This window comes from Schistocerca piceifrons, chromosome 1 (genome assembly GCF_021461385.2).
Source record: "Schistocerca piceifrons isolate TAMUIC-IGC-003096 chromosome 1, iqSchPice1.1, whole genome shotgun sequence".
Taxonomy (NCBI): Eukaryota; Metazoa; Arthropoda; class Insecta; order Orthoptera; family Acrididae; genus Schistocerca; species Schistocerca piceifrons.
In genome coordinates this window covers 1,230,073,477-1,230,094,410 of record NC_060138.1, presented here as the reverse complement: position 1 = coordinate 1,230,094,410, position 20,934 = coordinate 1,230,073,477, and the positions used below count along the sequence as shown (strand labels likewise).

Genomic DNA, 20,934 nt, shown 5'->3' with positions numbered 1-20,934 from the left:
TGTATCCCGTGCCACCCAACGTGCTCTAGAAGGTGTAAGTCAACTACCCTGGCCAGCAAGATCTCCGGATCTGTCCCCCATTGAGCATGTTTGGGACTGGATGAAGCGTCGTCTCACGCGGTCTGCACGTCCAGCACGAACGCTGGTCCAACTGAGGCGCCAGGTGGAAATGGCATGGCAAGCGATTCCACAGGACTACATCCAGCATCTCTACGATCGTCTCCATGGGAGAATAGCAGCATGCATTGCTGCGAAAGGTGGATATACACTGCACTAGTGCCGACATTGTGCATGCTCTGTTGCCTGTGTCTATGTGCCTGTGGTTCTGTCAGTGTGATCATGTGATGTATCTGACCCCAGGAATGTGTCAATAAAGTTTCCACTTCCTGGGACAATGAATTCACGGTGTTCTTATTTCAATTTCCAGGAGTGTATTTATTAAACTTGAACACATACGAATATGAAACTTTACACACATATTTACGAACCTCTCAAGTTCTGATTACAGATCTTCAATATGTCCTCCATAAGCGACATGACCAATATCACATCGATAGTCAAATTCCTCCCATACTCGGGCAAGCATGTCCTTCGTCACTGATGTTATGACGGTACGGATCCGGTTCTTCAACTCTTCCAGGTTCTCTGGGAGTGGTGGTACATAAACGTTGTCTTTAACGAAACCCCACAGGAAGAAGTCAGAGAGTGTCAAAGCCGGTGACCGTGTAGTCCAGCTGAGACATGCTAAGTCGCCAGCTCCTTGACGACCAGTCCAATGGTTCGGTAGAGTTGGATTCAGATATTCACGCACTTGGTGACTCCAGTGAGGCGGTGCCCCGTCTTGTTGAAAAATTCAGTTGTCTTCGTGCAGCCTCGGAAACGACTTGTTTTCTACCATAGCGAGATACTGCTGACCATTAACCGTGTTTCCATCGAAGAAGAATGGGCCATAAACAGATGATCGGGATATCCCACAAAACACATTGACTTTGGGCGAATCTCGTACATGCTCAATGGCTTATCTTAGAAGCTAGATTAAGGAAAGGCAAACCTACGTTTCTAGCATTTGTAGACTTAGCGAAAGCTTTTGACAATGCTGACTGGAATACTCTCTTTCAAATTCCAAAAGTGGCAGGGGTCAAATACAGGGAGCGAAAGGCTATTTACAATTTGTACAGAAACCAGACTGCAATTATAAGAGTCGAGGGGCACGAAAGGGAAGCAGTGGTTGGGAAAGGAGTGAGACAGAGTTGTAGCCTATCCCCGATGTTATTCAATCTGTATATTGAGCAAGCAGTAAAGGAAACAAAAGAAAAGTTTGGAGTAGGTATTAAAATCCATGGCGAAGAAATAAAAACTTTGAGGTTCGCCGATGACATTGTAATTCTGTCAGAGGCAGCAAAGGACTTGGAAGAGCAGCTGAACAGAATGGACAGTGTCTTGAAAGGAGGATATAAGATGAACATCAACAAAAGCAGAACGAGGATAATGGAATGTAGTCGAATTAAGTCGGGTGATGCTGTGGGAATTAGATTAGGAAATGAGACACTTAAAGTAGTAAAGGAGTTTTGCTATTTGGGGAGCAAAATAACTGATGATGGTCGAAGTAGAGAGGATATAAAATGTAGACTGGCAATGGCAAGGAAAGCGTTTCTGAAGAAGAGAAATTTGTTAACATCGAGTATAGATTTAAGTGTCAGGAAGTCGTTTCTGGAAGTTTTTGTATGGAGTGTAGCCATGTATGGAAGTGAAACATGGACGATAAATAGTTTGGACAAGAAGAGAATAGAAGCTTTCGAAATGTGGTGCTACAGAAGAATGCTGACGATTAGATGGGTAGATCACGTAACTAATGAGGAGGTATTGAATAGAATAGGGGAGAAGAGGAGTTTGTGGCACAACTTGACAAGAAGAAGGGACTGGGTGGGAGAACATATTCTGAGACATCAAGGGATTACAAATTTAGTATTGGAGGGCAGCGTGGAGGGTAAAAATCGTAGAGGGAGACCAAGAGATGAATACACTAAGCAGATTCAGAAGGATGTAAGTTGCAGTAAGTACTGGGAGATGAAGAAGCTTGCACAGGATAGAGTAGCATGGAGAGCTGCATCAAACCAGTCTCAGGACTGAAGACCACAACAACAAAAACAGGCCCCAAATTCGAACATTGTTTACCTGACCACTAACATGGAAAGTCGCTTCATCACTGAATAGGATGCGTTGTGCGAAAGTGTAATCATTGTCAATAGTATCAAGAATCTCATTACAAAATGTCACACGTTTGCGTTTGTCATCAGGTCGCACAGCTTGTAACAGGTGTAACATGTACGGCTTCAGAACCAACCGACGTCTCAAAATACGCCAAATTGTTGTTGTAGGCAGTTGTAACTGCCGACTGGCACGACGAGTTGATTTTGAAGGACTACGTTAGAAAGCAGTTTGAATTCGTGCAACATTTCCTTCAGGAACACGAGGGCGGCCAGGACTCTTTCCTTTACATGCTCATCCTGTGTCCAGAAACTATCGATACCATCTGCGAATGTTCCACCCATTCGGAGGATCAATTTGGTACCTCAACCTGAAACGTCTTGGCACTGTAACCACGGAATTGCACTTCGCGGTCTGAAGAACACAAAATGATTTCTACTGCGGAGTAGCCATTTTAAACATATGACGGTTACCAAGCAAAACAGAAGACAACTAACATCTAGCGGCTATTAATATAAACTAGACTGCGCATTCGTTTCTCCAATAGCCGAGCCGAGGCGCAGCGATCGATATTTTGGACGAAATAATACTCTGTAATACGTATAGGGTCTATTCTTTTTGAAACAGCCTGTACTCTCATGTTGATGAGATGTTGTACCTGAACCAAATCAGTTCCCCCTCTCCCCTCCTCCTGTCTCTAATTATTTCCGTTTCGCCGAGAATAAGAACTGCCTAAGTGGCTACACATACCTCCCGCGACGCCCATTTTGCCCTCTCCGGTGGTGACGCCCGTGAGGAGCGGCAGGTGTGTGAAGTTGCCGGCGATCGCCCACGCTCCCAAGCGGCTGTGATCCGCCGTCATGAAGGCACCCTCCACATCTGGCTCAGCCGTTATCTGGAACTCCGTTCCGCAGCTCTGCAACACAGCAAGTTGTGCTCGTGGAATGACCGGAGTCTCATCGTTATTGGAAATACGCTACTGGCGGGCTGCAGGCTGCTCATTCTGCCAGTAATAATGGTTGCAAGACAAACAGGCTCTCTCTCTCTCTCTCTCTCTCTCACACACACACACATACACAAACACACACACACATAAAGGAAGAAGTTGGAAACGTAAATGCGCTTGGAAACTGATCTCATCGTTAACCTATTCGATTTACACGTTTTATATTTCTAACACTCGAGCAGTTATTTTTAGTGTACGAAGCCATTCCACCATTAACATCGCTACGAAAGGAAAGCAATACTGACTATAAAAGATCGTTAAGATACGTGATGGCCGGCCGGAGTGGCCGTGCGGTTCTAGGCGCTACAGTCTGGAACCGCGAGGCCACTACGGTCGCGGGTTCGAATCCTGCCTCGGGCGTGGATGTGTGTGCTGTCCTTAGGTTAGTTAGGTTTAAGCAGTTTTAAGTTCTAGGGGACTGATGACCTCAGCAGTTAAGTTCCATAGTGCTCAGAGCCATTTGAACCATTAGATACGTGATGAAACTGTGTCCTGAGGTTGGACTCAGATCCCAGTGGAAACCATCTATCAAATGTACAGACGTGATACGAAATAATTAGTCATATCATTACTTGTCTTTCCAGCGGCAATAATACATATGGTAAGTCGAATTCATATTTTCTTGTAATTGTGACTTACGATTTTATGTTATGTAATTTATATTGTTCGCATGTAACCAGAAAAGATGTTTTATATTGTTTTTTTTCTTTTTAAGCGGTGCAGCAAGATATTGGCAGCTAAGACAGTCTTCAAATCTGTCAGAGGAGTTAACACCACCGGACATATTCGCCTTCAGTTCAGCCGCTAGAGCGATGAAGAAGACGCCAAGAGCGTCAAGTTATTACTCTGCACGCTTTTGTTAACATATGAAAAGAGAGAAAGATTAATTTACACTGAAAAAATTTTCAGTCTGCCTTGATATTTTGATGTGTCAAGATCTGTAATCCGATCTTCTTGTTAATGACGCTGTACATATCGTATAGCAATAAAACTTTTGTGAAGTTGTGATAATTAAGTTGAAGTTACCGGTGATCTGATTTATGTTTAAAATTTTTTGTTGTTTGTGCTGGAAAAAGTATTACCAATTTACGAAAACACACAACTGAAGCCGAAATTCAATTTGGCACTGCTGAAAATAAAAAAGTTATCTTTGACTTCTAATAACTCAACCAAGTGGGCAGCTAGACTTTGTTAATCGAACTTATGATAGCAGATCAATCTAAAGTGATAACTGGTACTGAAATATTCTCTAGTTACAACTTTCTAAATAGTTCAGTGACGCGAATGTTTAAATTTGAAACATAATGTTCATTTAACTTGGAAGGAGGATATTTCGTGTCAGAGACTATATCGTTCAAGTGCGTGGAAGTAATGATGATCTTTGGTGAAAACAAATTACACGGATCATAAATAAAAAGTGCAAAGAATTGAAATTTCGTGATATTATAGGCCCATATGTTATCGATAACTGAAGAGTATTTCGAATTCAAGAGCCAATATTTATAAAGGAACTGACGATATGCTAATTAACTGTTTCCAGGGAGCTATTGTGACTTGGCGAGATGATGGATCCTAAAGAATACTGCAGTTAATTTTCACCCGGATCGATTTCTGTGGGTGATATCTTGCAAGTGTGCTTTTTTGCTCCTTAAAATGTGAGAGCGAGTTGATAATATTTCCTTGTTAGGACTGAATACCAAAGAAACAACAACTGAGGAACGTGAATAAAATTATTGTTTCTAGTTTTTTGTGAAATTAAGCTGTCGCAATATCTTCTCGTAGTACAACCTGAGTCTCTGGTTTAACTGACAGTCAATAAGTTATTTCAATAAAATATCATTAAGTGTTGGGTAGTATCTAATTACAAGAATACGGTGGAGATTCGGCGAGGGGATGAAATGTACATAGTTGTGTATTTTAGGTGGGCAGCTAGCAATGCCTCACCGTTTGGTAGAGAGCCTCCGCGTCCGCTGTCTGTAGGAACGCCAGCAGCTCCGCAGGATCCTCCGTCTGCAGGCCCAGCTCGTTGCCGATGCAGAAAGCCATCTCGCGGTTGGTGTCCACGATGTGGTCGCCCCCAAGCGCTGAGCCGCTCTGCGATATAACGGCTCTGAACAGCCCTGAAACAGAATGCGTTTCTGAGCTGCCCACTGCTACTACTGAATACCAAAACCTTGCCACCTTTGCTTTAATCCTTGATATCTGTTGTCGACTGTTTTCTGGAATGTAGATCATAAGTATACACATTCCGTCCAAAAAATTTCGAGACTGATTTAATAAAAAATAGAAAATAGTTTACATGGTGGTTTTAATATTACAGATGTTCCATATATTCTCCCCTCCCCCTACACTTGAGTAAAACGCACAGAACGTTCATACAAACATGTAAAACTGTCAGGAAACTCCTTCTTTGGTACGTTGTTCAGCTCGCCTGTCGCGTTGGCTTGGATGTCGGTTACGTCGACAAAACTTTGTTCCTTCATGTGAATTTACGCAATTTTTCCTCGTTCGATAGCTTCATGTTATAACACCAAGTTCCGTCACGGACGATAATTTCTCCCGAGAAAGAACTGTCAGCGATTTGCCTTGCGGTCGAGTCGCGGCACGCGTCCACAGTCGATGCTGTTGCTCAGGAGTCAAGGTGAGCGGGAAAAACTTCGCACACACTTTTCTCTTTGTAGCGGGTCGGGGTTTAGTGACTCAAGATATTGAGCGTCAGTCCCAGAGGGGAGCAGAGGTCATTATTTTGTCAGGGATGGCGGGAAGGAAGCGACACTTTGTGGGCGGTGGAGTTGGCTCTTTCCTTGGCTCAGTGGGTGAGGTGTGAGTGGTTACGCTAACAGTCCTTTATTGAGACATAAGACCCTTTAAGCAAACAGACTAATACACTGTGTCTTAACTCGCCCAATTCCTCGCGGCGGCGGAGCGGCGGAGTCTTGGCATTTTTTCATTTATTTCATTAACAGTACGGAGTAACCCACCGCCGCCCGCCGCCCACCGGGGGCCGAACCGCACAATAACCCTGGGTTCAATGTGGGGCGGCGGAGAGGTGAAGTGGACTGCGGTAGTCGTCGTGGGGTTGCGGACCACTGCGGCTGCGGCGGGAACGGAGCCTCTCCGTCGGTTCTAGGTCCCCGGTTAACATACAATACAATACAACCCACCGCCTTGAAATGTAAGGTGGGTCGGATGCTTCTGAATCTCGTAGCGTGCAGATTCCGGTGACAGCTGATGTGGCGACGGCTTGTGTTGCAGCGGCACGCCAACGGCGTATTGTTCCGTTTAGTATAGTGCCCGTGACTCCTTGAGGCGGCGGCGGCTGCCTTCTCCTTGTGAATTCGCTCGTTGCGTTATTAACAAGCGGCTACGGCGTGACGCGGAGTGCTCCGTCCAGGAATCGAACCAGCGACCCTCAGGTTCGGCGTCTTCTGGCGGAGTTCATCACCCTCTAAGTTCACAGGAAACCCATTTGATGAGATCGCAGTCCATTCCTCCTCGCCAGCCATCTGGGAAAGTACGGCACGCACTTCTTTCTGGTAACATCTGCGATGGCATCTTCTGCGTTGACCTACTGGCGCGATACGACATCTTCTTCTGTCGAACAGCGTAGCTGGTAAGTCGTTGTAGCGAAGTATGACGTCCGCTAACTGACCGTCGGTCCCCCCGTCCAGGTGACGTTTCTTCGTCTCTTCTTTCTCCCCTCGAAGCACCTCAAGGTACCTCCTCAAAGGACCCCCTTACGCCCGTTTGTCGGAGGTATTTACTCAGTGTTTTTTTGCCAATGTTGATAAGCTTCTAGGGCGGCGACTCACTCTTCAGTCGTTATCTATGCTTCTCACGTTGGGCCGAAAGGTAACGAATGTCGACACACGTGCCGGCTTTCCACTGTTTTGCTTCTACGCTCGTGTGATAGGGCGTTGCCCTGTCGTCCCCGTCCGCATCGCCAGATACGTCACGCGCGTGAGTTCAGTATACTGACAATTCCTGGACCATTGACCACTGATGTGCGAACAGCGTTGGTCGTTGTTCCCTTGGAAGCATTGCCCGTCTCCTCGGTCGTTGATCTGTCGAAGTGTTGAATGCTGATGCGCAAACTTCACTGGTCATCGGCATTCTCACGCTGGGCAGAAGCGTGACCACTGTCGCGCACGTCACAGTTTTCCTTGTTCGACTGCTGCCGCTTTCGAATACTGTGGCTTAACTTGTCAAAGTCTCTAAAATGCTCACTTAACGTGTAATACGTAATTGTTATACACCTTACATCTTCTTCAAAATATTCTGGAGAATGTGCTGCACACATAAGTTAGAGATGTTTCTCCTCTGTGATTTGTGACACAACAACGTTGACACACTACGCACATCCACTACTTAACACTGCCTGCTAACAACTGACTGATCGGGAGCACATCTGTTGCTGACAGTTGTTACTGCGCTGAGGTCGCTTATACGCCAGGAATACAACCAGTCTCCGAACATTTTGGACGGACATTGCATGTAAATCTGAGTGCCTTCGTCCAGCAAAATCTGCGTTACGTTCAGTTACAACTAGCAGTTATTGTTTCGTCGTATTTCGTTCTCACAGATGTTCATCTAATATGTACATTTGACTAGGCATACTTAATTATCTAAATTAATTTTTTAGTTAACTGGTTTGTGGTATGCTATTCCGTAGTTGATTTCCGACTGGTTTTTGTTAAACGTAGCAACCAAGACAAAACAGTGCTTAATCCGTTTTACGTTGTTTACAGCATCGATTAGCAGCTTCCTCACGTTACACTATTTTCCGCACAATAATACGCGGCATCTTCTTTTTTTATGACGTACATCAGTAAATGAACCTGTTCATATTTATTCACAAGAAGAGTATTGAATATTAAGTCAAAATGACAAATATTTTTCTTGTGGTTCCGGTTTTCATACAAAGCAGAACACTGGTTAAAACTAAAATCCTATTTTCATTACGTTCAACAAAAAAGTATGGTTTTCAATTACACTGGTACTTTGCCTCATAGTGCCACACTTCAGTTATGAGAAAGTAAAGCTCATTATGTATCTCTAAGGGTCATTTTATGATTTAGGCAGTAGAGCCGCTGGCTTATCGTTTTCGGGTGCTCACCTCTGGCTAGTGGAGAGTACATGAGCATTTCGCAGCTGATGCCTCCAGCACTCTGGCCAAAGATGGTGACTTTCTCTGGATCTCCTCCGAACGCCCTGACGTTGTCTTGGACCCACTGCAGCGCCGCCACCATGTCCTTGAAGGCGTTGTTACCCATAGCGATGCTGTCGTTCAAACTTAGTAGTCCTGTGTCAAAAAGAAAGCATGGCAGTTAATGTGGACCCTATGACACATTCCTTGTAATGGCACACACAGCAACAGGTTAGGTACTTTCCATCATTTATAACATTATTGTTTATGGTTTATTTAAATTTTTATAATTTTTTTTGCTGTAAAATTTTCGCATATTGGTACTATATTTTCTGTAGATGTAAAGTAAAGTGTGCTGTACTGGAGACTGGTGTTCATGTATGTAAAATACCACGTAAATTGTCTATTACGTTAAATAATTTTCTGATGACATTTTGTATTTAAAATTTTTGTGTGTATAAATTGTTCACGCTGATGTAAATTTGACAATTTAAGAAATGGTCACGCTTAGGAACAATGTAAGAAATAGGTGTTACATAAAAGCCAGTGTGCTTTTGTTTGAAACGAAAGTGGCTCTGGGAGTGCAAAAGGAGGCGAGGGCGAATTGGCGCAAGCGTGGGAAGTAAGACATACAGTCTGTAGGCAGCAGTGATTGAGGCAACACCTTTGTGGAGCAGGAGAAGCTTTGCCTCCAAATTCGCACAAAAATACCTCGGATGAAGACTGCAAACGGCTTACGGCATTCCCGCGAGTTGTTGGGCTACTGTATGTAAAATTGAACGACGCCAAGAAGAGAAACTGAGCCCATGCAGGAAGTTAGTTGCGGACCGTACTGTGGGTAGTGTAGCCGTCATAACTGTTCGCCACAGCCAAGCCTACAGTCACGAGATACGATTTTGTTGTGTTTCTACTTTTGTACAGCGTGAACCATTAATTTAAACTGCGTTTTAATAACCATTCTTGAACTTTAAAGAAACTGGTTCATCCCGTTATTTCATCCTAATCATAGACCTATATAGGGTTCCTTCCTGGTGTTTGATTAATTCGAGTTTCCTGTTCTACATACTTATGAAGTGCCAAGTTAATATAAAGAGGCACCATTTAAATTGTTTTTGTGTTTTGTTAAGTATTGCGAAGTGTTATAGTAAAAGCTTGCTTAAGTAATATTCAATCTGAGTGCAGTTACTAGAGTCTCTCAAATGTCAATACAGAGATAGTTCAAAGAATAATAGCTTTCGAAAGTAAATTCCAGTAAGAAAGAGGTTTTCTTGAAGTGAAATGTTCAGTATAAAAAGTGTGTCCTTTAGTATCTAAGTATTTTAGTATTTAAGTTTGTTGATTATAGAATTGCTTTTCTAAAGGTCCCCCCAGGCCAAATTTTTTTTAGCTCCCTTGAAGTTATCTGCTAGTCTCTTTCTCTTAAAAACGTCATGTATAAGGGTGTAGTGCAACAATGTTTATTTATTTGAAGAAGCAAATTAAACAGTAGCAAGAAAGTACGCAAAATTCATACTTCTGCTTTTCCAATACTTCACGTTTTATTGCCTGGATAGGCTGGCGACCGTTAGTACATGTTTTAAACCATTAAATGAACTTGGAACTGAGTTGTCCTAGCTTCAATATAATACTATTCACACTGCGTTTCTTTCTAAACCCTGCGTAAGACCTTAGGAAAATAATTGAATTGTCTGATTTACTTATCCATTTGACTCAACATACGGACAAATCCAGTGAGAAGGGTAACTCTATCGATTAGCCTTTCCCATTAACAGGACTATCTTCCCATAATATACTTTATTTGGAAACTAAACTAAATTTTTGTAGAGGGTTATACGTGACAACATAGAGACAGGAGTTCTGTTACTTAGGGAAAAGCATAATAAATTACAGCAGTAGGTGTGGGGTTATACATTTACTCTTATTTCCCGATTTTTTTAATTGAATACACGAATTAGTAAGACGTTCTCAAAAATGTCATTCTTTTTGATATACAGGGTATTCGGAAATTCCCGTTACAAACTTTTAGGACTTGTAGGGGGAGTAATTACACAATAGTTTGAATAAGAACCCAAGTCCCGAAACACCGCTAGAAAACATGTTTGTTAGGTAGGTATGCAACAGGGTAGTCATGGTGGGGATGATTACATCGGATCGGCTGATAACATTTGAAGTCTGTCGTACTTCTCTGACCTGGTTCAAGCCTTATTCACGTGTCTGTGAATGTCAGAGCAACATGGTAGGGTACACGTCTGTAGAATACACCCACATGATGCTTCTGAATGGCAAAGCTCACGGTAATGGAACAGCTGCTCGTCGCCTGTATCAAGATCGTTATCCACAACGTCCGATACCATCGCATACCCTTTTCGCCACAGTTACGCAACGGCTTCGAGAAAGGGTACCTTCACCGTCAGTAGGAGTGACTCTGGTGCTCCAAGGAGACGCCGCACACACCCGAATTGGAAGAGACCGTACTGCATCACGTTGAAGAGGACCGTCAACGTGATGACGAGTAATTTCTTTGGCTATTAATGAGTGGAACTGTAGAGTACTGAATCAAGTCTCATAAATTACTTGTAAAAGTGGTCGCGTGATGAACATATTTTCAACTGGTTGTAGCACGGAAGCGATGCGTTTCCGGACGTTGGTTCCAGTTCAAAATATTATCTATTCACTCCCCTCTACAAGTCTTAGAAGTTTATAACGGCATTTTCCGAACACGCAGTAATGAAGGAACTAAACATGATGAATTGCAGCCAACGTAAACTACTGGTGGCAACGTCGACACATTGAAACGAGGTCAGTTTTCCAATTCTTACAGTGTTCCTTAAAAACAACATACCCACTAAATATGGCTTTTGTCTGTTTGCAAGAGCAAGAGAGATGTTTGTCAGTAATTGCTACAAATGATCCATTTCGCTACTCCAACCGACAGATTTTTGCCTGTGGCATGTTACTGTTCCAGAATAGAAAGAAAATTTTGATCCACCGATTTTGGGGTGCCTTTGATCTTTCTAGTACAAGGATTTTCACAGAGATAGAGAGAGTAAACTTCTCGCAAAACCTTCAAGAGGCTCCAGTTTAGAGTTTATGGAGACCTATCCATTACCTTCTCTTGTCTCCAGCATACCTTAGGGAATTCAGTGCCCAGAATCTATTGGGTGTTTCAGAATTCTAAATTGTAGGGGCGACTTTGTAATCAAGTTTAGCATAGGAACCCATGTCCGGAAACGTCGTCCAACGATGTTACAGAGGGTCGAAGTTATAGGCGCGGGGCGCCTGTTAATGTATGTATATACAGGGTAATTTCGTGATGATGTCACGGACTTTCTAGGATGATGGAGAAGGATAAATGCATCAATTTGAGGTAAGGGCCCTGTACCGGAAACAAATGTGTCGGAAAGTTATAAGCGAAAATCGTGCTGCTACCTCTAACTGTGGAATGCATGTACTGGTAGTGTTGTTGCTAAGACTGTAGGGTAGGCAACTTCCAGAGGTGGTAGTAGTGCGGACCAAAACAAGGAAAAAAGTCCAATGAAGAAGGTCTCTAAAATGCATACCTCAGGAGGTATGAGCACTTGTTCATCTTCACTACAGTGAAACACATCTCCTCTATTGCACAAGATCTAGCTCTTAAGATATGTATTTTAGAAACCATGTTTTGGTCCATAATACCACCTCTGAAAGCTGGACCCTACAGTCTTAGCAACAACATGTATTCCACTGTTAGAGGTATTATAAAGGTTTTCGCTTATAACTTTCGACTCGTCCATTTCCGGTACAGGGACCCTTACTTCCAATTGATACATTTATACTTCTCCACCATTCTTGAAGGTTTGTTACGTCATCATGGAAACACCCTGTATATAAATACATTTACAGGAGCCGGCGCCCGTAACTTTGACACTCAGCAGCGTCGTTGGATGACGTTCGCGGGTATGGGTTCCCATGTTAAACTTGATCTACTAAGTCCCCCCTACAACCTCTAGAAGTATGTAACATGAACTGTGAAACACCCTGAATAAGAAATGGCACAGTTACAGATTAAATTAAGCTTGCTTTGAATGATCAAATTTAAGACTATAGAGAACGATAATAAAACACTATCATACAGATAAGCCAAACATTATGAGGACTCTGTATGTATTTGAGTGGTATCTGTTCAGTGGATCATGTCTGACACAACAGACATCATTCAAATATATACATTTATGTAAGTGCGCGACGATTAATTGACGTTTGTTTTGATGCGGATGCACTAATATCGTCCGAACTCTCTCGGCAATCAATAATTTGCGAGTAGGGGGTTACTGGACGAGGGACGCTGCATAGCAGCGTGAGAAAACGGGAAATTTGAGTCGGTCAGGGAACGTGTCCAGGATGGCCGAAGCGGTTAAGGCGACCGCTCATGAGAAGCGACAAATACGGGTTCGAGTCCTGGTTCGATATAAATTTTCAGCATTTACCATAGCATTACTACAACGCCTTGTACGGTTCCCCCTTACCCCTTCCATTTCTCTCCGTATTCTCTGTTTCGCATAAATTATGAGCACCATCCACCGTGTGACTGAATGCTCCATGATGATGTTGTGGGGGCGTGATGCGGTAACGTACGTAGCTACACTACTGGCCATTAAAATTCCTACACCACGAAGATGACGTGCTACAGACGCGAAATTTAACAGACAGGAAGAAAATGCTGTGATATGCAAATGATTAGCTTTTCAGAGCATTCACACAAGGCCTGTGGCGACACCTACAACGTGCTGACATGAGGAAAGTTTGCAACCGATTTCTTATACACAAACAGCAGTTGACCGACGTTGCCTGGTGAAACGTTGTTATGATGCCTCGTGTAAGGAGGAGAAATGCGTACCATCACGTTTCCGACTTTGACAAAGGTCGGATTGTAGCCTATCGCGATTGCGGTTTATCGTACCGCAACATTGATGCTCGCGTTGGTCGAGATCCAATGACTGTTAGCAGAATATGGAATCGGTTGGTTCAGGAGGGTAATACGGAAAGCCGTGCTGGATCCCAACGGCCTCGTATTACTAGCAGTCGAGATGACAGGCATCTTATCCGCATGGCTGTAACGGATCTTGCAGCCACGTCTCGATCCCTGAGTCAACAGATGGGGACGTTTGCAACACAACAACCATCTGCACGAACACTTCGACGACGTTTGCAGCTGCATGGACTATCAGCTCGGAGACCATGGCTGCGGTTACCTCTGACGCTGCATCACCACAGACAGCAGCGCCTGAGATGGTGTACTCAGCAACGAACCTGGGTGCACGAATGGCAAAATGTCATTTTTTCTGATGAATCCAGGTTCCGTTTATAGCTTCATGATGGTCGCATCCGTGCTTGGCGACATCGTGGTGAACGCACATTGGAAGCATGTATTCATCATCGACATACTGCTGGCGTATCAGCTAGCGTGATGGTATGGGGTGCCATTGGTTGCACGTCTCGGTCACCTGTTGTTCGCACTGACGGCACTTTGAACAGTGGAGTTACATTTCAGATGTGTTACGACCCGTGGCTCTACCCTTCATTCGATCTCTGCGAAACCCTACATTTCAGCAGGATAATGCACGACCGCATGTTGCAGGTTCTGAACGGGCTTTTCTGTATACAGAAAATGTTCGACTGCTGCCCTGGCCAGCACATTCTCCAGATCTCTCACCAATTGAAAACGTCTGGTCAATGGTGGCCGAGCAACTGGCTTGTCACAATACGCCAGTCAATACTCTTGATGAACTGTGGTACCGTGTTGAAGCTGCATGGGCAGCTGTACCTGTATACGCCATCCAAGCTCTGTTTGACTCACTGCCCAGGCGTATCAAGGCCGTTATTACGGCCAAAAGTGGTTGTATTGGGTACTGAGTTATCAGGATCTATGCACCCAAATTGCGTGAAAATATAATCACATGTCAGTTCTAGCATAATATATTTGTCCAATGAATACCCGTTCATCATCTGCATTTCACGATGGCTTTGAACGAGCATGTCAGAAACTACGAAGCTGGCCTGCTGTTCGCGTGCTGCTACTGAGAGAGCCAACGGAAAGTGGCTGAAGGACGGTGGAACCAGGAGTAGACGACAAAGTGTTGGACGTTCACGGCTCATCACATGACGTGGAGATTGGCGGCGTGCGCCATCTGAAAAGCAGGACAGGCGGTGTTTTTTGAGAGGTATGACGACAGAGTACAATGCTGGGACAGGCACAAGTGTTTCTGAGCCTGCCTTTGAGCGCCTCCTGTTGAACATGGGGCTCTGCAGCAGACGCCAGGCTGGTCCTTTTGAAGAAGCACGGCCTATTTCCTTTCCCATTCTTGAAACAATCCGAGCTTGTGCTCTGTCTCTAATGACCTCGTTGTTGCCGGGACGTTAAACACTAACCTTTCTTCCTTCTTTCCGCAGCAAACGACTCTTAATGTGTTCCCCTGTTGATCCAACGACATCGTCTACTACGACTGCAATGGAAACTACATCATCGTGATTGGACTGTGGATCATCGGAAACGTGTCGCCTGGTCGGACGAATATCATTTCTTGTTGCACAAGGTCACGTGCGGATAAACTGTGCTATAGGAGTTGTTGTGGTCTTCAGTCTGCGGGCTTTCGAATAAAAAATGTGGCCCTCAACTACGTACCCTCAGACTCAAAGTTGAAATGTTAATATTTTTGGCTGGTTTCGTTGTCTGGGGACTGGGATACGTAGTTGCCACATTACAAGCCAAATACTGCTGAGTCTACAGTATACAATATGAATATACACATGGATCGACTGGTCGAAGGTTCCTATCACTCGGCAATTGCGAATTTATAAATGAAAGATTGCAATTAAATAGAATCTGCAGGTCCTATTTTAACGACTTTAAATGGTGCGTACGATAGCAGAAGTACTTTTAAGAATGCCGTTTATTTCTGCAAAACACTTATTGGTGTCGATGGTACAGAAGTTAAACAAAATATAAGTTGAGTAACAGGGAAACAATAGATTCCTACTTCACATAATTAGTTATGAACAACATAGATCGCGAGATATTCACTTCTTCAAATGGTTCAAATGGCTCTGAGCGCTACGGGACTTAACTCCTGAGGTCATAAGTCCCCTAGAACTTAGGACTACTTAAACCTAACTAACCTAAGGACATCACACACATCCATACCCGAGGCAGGATTCGAACCTGCGACCGTAGCGGTCGCGCAGTTCCAGACTGTAACGGCCAGAACCGCTCGGCCACTCCGGCCGGCTCACTTCTTCATGACCGAGCGAGGTGGCGCAGTGGTAAGACACTGGACTCGCATTCGGGAGGGCGGCGGTTCAATCCCGCGTCCGGCCGTCCTGATTTAGGTTTTCCGTGATTTCCCTAAATCACTCCAGGCAAATGCCGGGATGGTTCCTCTGAAAGGGCACGGCCGACTTCCTTCCCCATCCTTCCCTAATCCGATGAGACCGATGACCACGCTGTCTGGTCTCCTTCCCCAAAACCAACCAACCAACTTCTTCATGCATACTATGTCACTTGTCCGCCTCCATAGCTAAGTGGTGAATGCGGCTGACCGCGACGTGAAACACCCGGGTTCGGTAACTGGCTGTGCCTGTATTTTCCCTCGGTGGGATGGCTAGAGTGGGGTACACTCAGCCTTTTGAGACCAACTGAGGAGCTACTTCACCGTGTAGAAGCGATTCCAAGATCAAGAAACCCAGCAAGGACAGGGAGAGCGGTATGATGACCACATGATCCTCAGCGCCACATGCAATGACATCATCGTCAGAGGATGACACGGCAGTCGGTCGGGCCCGATTGGCCTATCTAGGACCACAACGTGGAACTTTACTTTTACTTTACTTTTCACTTCGTAAAAATTGGTAATAAAACACTGGTCATTCCTTTCCGAGCCTACGATCTACCGAATTAAGTGTGCCTTACAAGGGGAGGCCGCCAATTGTGAAATTCAGATTCGATTCATACTGCGCATAATAAAAGCTCATGGCCAGAGGTGTAATGTGGCAAAGCACCAAGATGCACTTCTCAGCCGTTGTCGAGAAAATCGACAGAGACAGTTGCGGTGAAATACTCTCTACGATTGATAGTTTTCTACAGCGTCGTGGTGCAGCGGTAAGCGCTCGGGTTCGTAATCCGAAGGTCGCTGGATCGAATCTCGCGCCACGCAATTTTTTTTTTTTTAGTATTTGTTTTTTGTAATTCAAATGTGTACACACACACACACACACACACACATATATATATATATATATATATATATATATATATATATATATATATATATATAATTCCCGGCAATCAGTTGCAACAATTATGCATATAATAAGTTGTTGAAAGTCGTTTCTCGTGGAAAAACTGGCGACTTCGGACATCATTATGTTTTCCGCAAACAAAGTTTTATTTCACAAATATTATTAACTGTCTTCATAATGTTAACCACGTATAGTTAATGGAAGACGTAGAAACGATATTCCGAAACGAATACGTATAGCGTAAGTCAAACGTTCGAGAACAGAGACCCCAGGAACACAAATTTGCTGTGGCAGGTGTGAAATATAATCTCCGTTACGCGCTCGTTACACTTGAAGGACAGATGTTGAACGGGCCGAAACGAGCAGCCGCATAACAGCGTAGTTGCCTGCTAACTTCGAAAGAAGGTAGATGCGGTCCCTAGCGCAACTTATAACATCGTCGAAAATCAGTGCGGACGGGAGAGCTTTGGTACACCCTGTTAGACAAACGGAAAAATGGAGGCGGTACAATTGGAGAGCGATCCAGCGATTTGCCTTCACCAACATGCATAAGAAATTCATTAATAGTTTATATATATATATATATATATATATATATATATATATATATATATATATATATATATATTTGAGTTACAAACAACTAATTAAAAAAAATTGCATAGCGTGAGATTCGATCCGGCGACCTGCGGATTACGAACCCGAGCGCTTACCGCTGCGCCACGACGCTGTAGAAAATTATTGAACGTAGAGAGTATTTCATCGCAACGGTTTCTTTTAACTGTCGATTTTCTCGACAACGGCTGAGAAATGCATCTTGGTGCTTTGCCACATTACACCTCTGGCCATGGGCTTTTATTATGCGCAGTATCAATCGAATCTGAATTTCACAATTGGCGGCCTCCCCTTGTTAGAGGATCGACCACAATAACGTATCTACATGTCCTATTGAGGACTCGCTAAATGCTTTCTTGCACATTCAGCCGCACGTCCAAGTAGTCACGAACAGCACCGCTACGGCGCCTCACCCATGACTGCCAGGCGGTAATTGAGAGCGACGACTATGACACCCTGGTCGAGCAGGAAGTCTGGGCCGTACTCGCTGGCGGAGCTGCTGCCTGCCCAGAAGTGGCCGCCGTAGATCCACACCATGACCGGCAGGAGCGCCTCCTCGGACAACTGAAAAGAGATACGAACAAAACTAATGACTCGGAATGACAGTGATAAATTAGTTTCACGCACACTCCCAAGTTACTGAAATGGAGCCAACAATGCGAGATCGTAAGGCAAGGCCACACGCGGTGACCTGTCTGCACACATTGAAAGATATGCTTTTGTTTCGCACTCGTATCACATTTTCATCATTTTTATTCTCACGATGGCATGCCCTTGTTGCCCTTTATTTTCTTCGTCGAAGTCACACAGATACTTGAGAGAGGATGGGTGCAAGGTATTTTGCTTTATTTTCCGTTAAATTCACCAGTCCCATTCCTGTTGCCAAAATGATTTCCTTTCCCGCCTTGACCGTCTAGCTTGAAGGCATGGGTGAGCGTTTTGAATGTCACGCAGAGGCCAAAGAAGCCCCTTTTACTTATTCTCCCAAGTACTAGCACCAACCATTGGAATCTCACTTTCCCGTATTTTTTGGTGCCGCCAAGAGGTGTCTCTGAAACGGCGACTAGTTTCCGAGGCTTTTCCGCCAACCCCACTGGGTAATGGAACGGGGGCCACCTCCCTCTCCTAAGAAATTCCTCTCTGAACAAGGGAGAGAAGTTCACTTTGGCAGGGAGAGTTTTCTAGCCTTTGTTTAGTAAGCGTATGTGTTCCTAGCGTACTCGAAATTAGATATTGTCAAGATGCGTGTAGTGACTTAGGAAGTTAGTAAACTCAAACGTATCAGCGCCTTGCCGGCCGTGGTGGCCGAGCGGTTCTAGGCGCTCCAGTTCGGAGCCGCGCTGCTGCTACGGTCGCAGGTTCGAATCCTGCCTCGGGCATGGATGTGTGTGATGTCCTTAGGTTAGTTAGGTTTAAGTAGTTCTAAGCTCTAGGGGACTGATGACCACAGCAGTTGAGTCCCATAGTGCTCAGAGCCATTTGAACCATTTTTGTATCAGCGCCTTCTTGTTCCTTAGTCGGAGAGAGTATGAAGCAGTCCTTATTCGTGTCAAAATTACATCAGTTTTCTGCTCGCAAAGAAATCAGAACTAATAATTTTGGTTCCGTCTGCAGTTTGCCTGTTTACACCGCTTGGTCAACTGCTCTTGTTTTCTCTATTAAAGAATTATAAGCAATTACCTTTTTATCTAGACTGTAGGAGTTCTTGGTACTACTTTCCACAAACATGCGTGACTCCTATATATTTCAGTAAACTCAACAATTAACTTCCTACAGCGCTTTTTTAAAAATAGGAACACCCATTTTGTATTACATATTTGTGTAGCACGTAAAGAAATATGAATGTTTTAGTTGGACCACTTTTTTCGCTTTATGAAGATGGCGCTGTAATAGTTCTGTATTTTAATTTAAAAAACCTACCTGTTACCAACTGTTCGTCTAAAATTGTGAGCCATATGTTTGTGACTATTACAGCGGCATCTGTCAAAAAAGGGAAAAAAGTGCCCAACTAAAACATTCATATTTCTTTACGTACTACACGAATATGTAATAAAAATGGGGGTTCCTATTTAAAAAAAAAACGCAGATGATATCCGTTTGACCTATGGCAGCGCCATCTAGCGGGCCAACCATAGCGCCATCTGGTTTCCCCCTTCAAGCTAGACGAGTTTTGTTCTTTGTAGTTTTTTCGTTTGACTCTTATTTTGTGAGATATTTGGCCCGGTCACGATCAATGGACCACCCTGTATATGTCAGAAATTGCATTCCATTGCAACATGAGATTCATGCTTTGTGTGTACTTTTGTCGAAATTCAGTGTTCCTCTTGCTAAAACTGGCTGTTCTTCCAGAGCAATGCAGCAAGATACTTTCTCAGTTTTTTCAATTACAATATTTTAAACCGTGAAACAGTCGGAAGTGTTTGTCGTATTAATGAAGGTGCAGACATGAAGCAAGAATTCTACAGCTTCGCCTATTGTTTCGTGCTGTAATCTAGAAATAACTACAGTTCTTATTTAAATATCAGTCATTCGAAGCAAAAAAAGTCTAGGAAACAAGGGCTCTAACACTCATGCATCATGAGTACATCATCTTCGGTACTATGGAAAAGATCTCTTCCACTGCAAGGTATTTTCGACAGTTTGAAAGAAGGTAGTATGGACCGCAACAAGATCAAGTGTCCAATAAACATGCGATCTAAGACACATAAGTGCATTCCCTAAGAGCCATGAGCTATTCTTCATTTTTTCTGCTGTGTAACGCACCTCTTCTACTGAACAAGTGCTCAAAGCTCTTCAAGTATGTATTTTATCTTGTTTTAGTCTATACCACATCATCCTAAAATATGGTAAGCAAAGCTCTTGCAGTAGAAGAGATTTGTTCCACAGTATCGAAGATGAAGAAGAGCTCATAGCTCTTAAGGCAAGCATTTTAGAGCCCAGACCTTTTTTGCTTACAATGTTCGTATCTGAATATTGACAGTTCCTCCTGGGACATTGGGTGTATAAAATTTACTACACGTAAAATAGAGATTATGGTGATGACTGATTTCGTTTCGCTGAAGATACACGTTAAATGAGCTGACCTATGTGTGGAGGAAGTGGCAACAAAACGACTATTCACGTTGGTGTGTAGAATATATGAGTCTGGCGATATATCATCTGACTTTCGGAAAAGCATCATCCACACAATTCCGAAGACGGCAAGAGCTGACAAGTGCGAGAATTATCGCACAATCAATTTATCAGCTCATGCATCGAAGCTGCTTACAAGAATAATATACAGAAGAGTGGAAAAGAAAATTGAGAATGCGCTAGGTGAAGATCAGTTTGGCTTTAGGAAAAGTAAAGGGACGAGAGAGGCAATTCTGACGTTACGGCTAATAATGGAAGCAAGGCTAAGGAAAAATCAAGACACTTTCACAGGATTTGTCGACCTGGAAAAAGCGTTCGACAATATAAAATGGTGCAAGCTGTTCGAGATTCTGAAAAAAGTAGGAGTAAGCTATAGGGAGAGACGGGTCATATACAATATGTACAAAAACCAAGAGAGAATAATAAGAGTGGACGATCAAGAACGAAGTGCTCGTATTAAGAAGGGTGTAAGACAATGCTATAGACTTTCGCCCCTACTCTTCAATCTGTACATCGAGGAAGCAATGATGGAAATAAGAGAAAGGTTCAGGAG

General features: G+C 43.7%; 1 protein-coding gene across 1 annotated transcript in view; it reads right to left on the bottom strand.

Moving 5' to 3' along the window:
- Positions 1-20,934, bottom strand: part of LOC124779672 (juvenile hormone esterase-like) — an 88,357-nt gene that overhangs the window by 41,756 nt on the left and 25,667 nt on the right. The window contains exons 4-7 of the mRNA XM_047253727.1: positions 17,663-17,813; positions 8,331-8,516; positions 5,159-5,334; positions 2,959-3,124 (exon numbers count right to left, since the gene is read on the bottom strand). Of these exons, the coding sequence (XP_047109683.1) occupies positions 2,959-3,124; positions 5,159-5,334; positions 8,331-8,516; positions 17,663-17,813 (679 nt within the window). The remainder of the gene's footprint in view (positions 1-2,958; positions 3,125-5,158; positions 5,335-8,330; positions 8,517-17,662; positions 17,814-20,934) is intronic.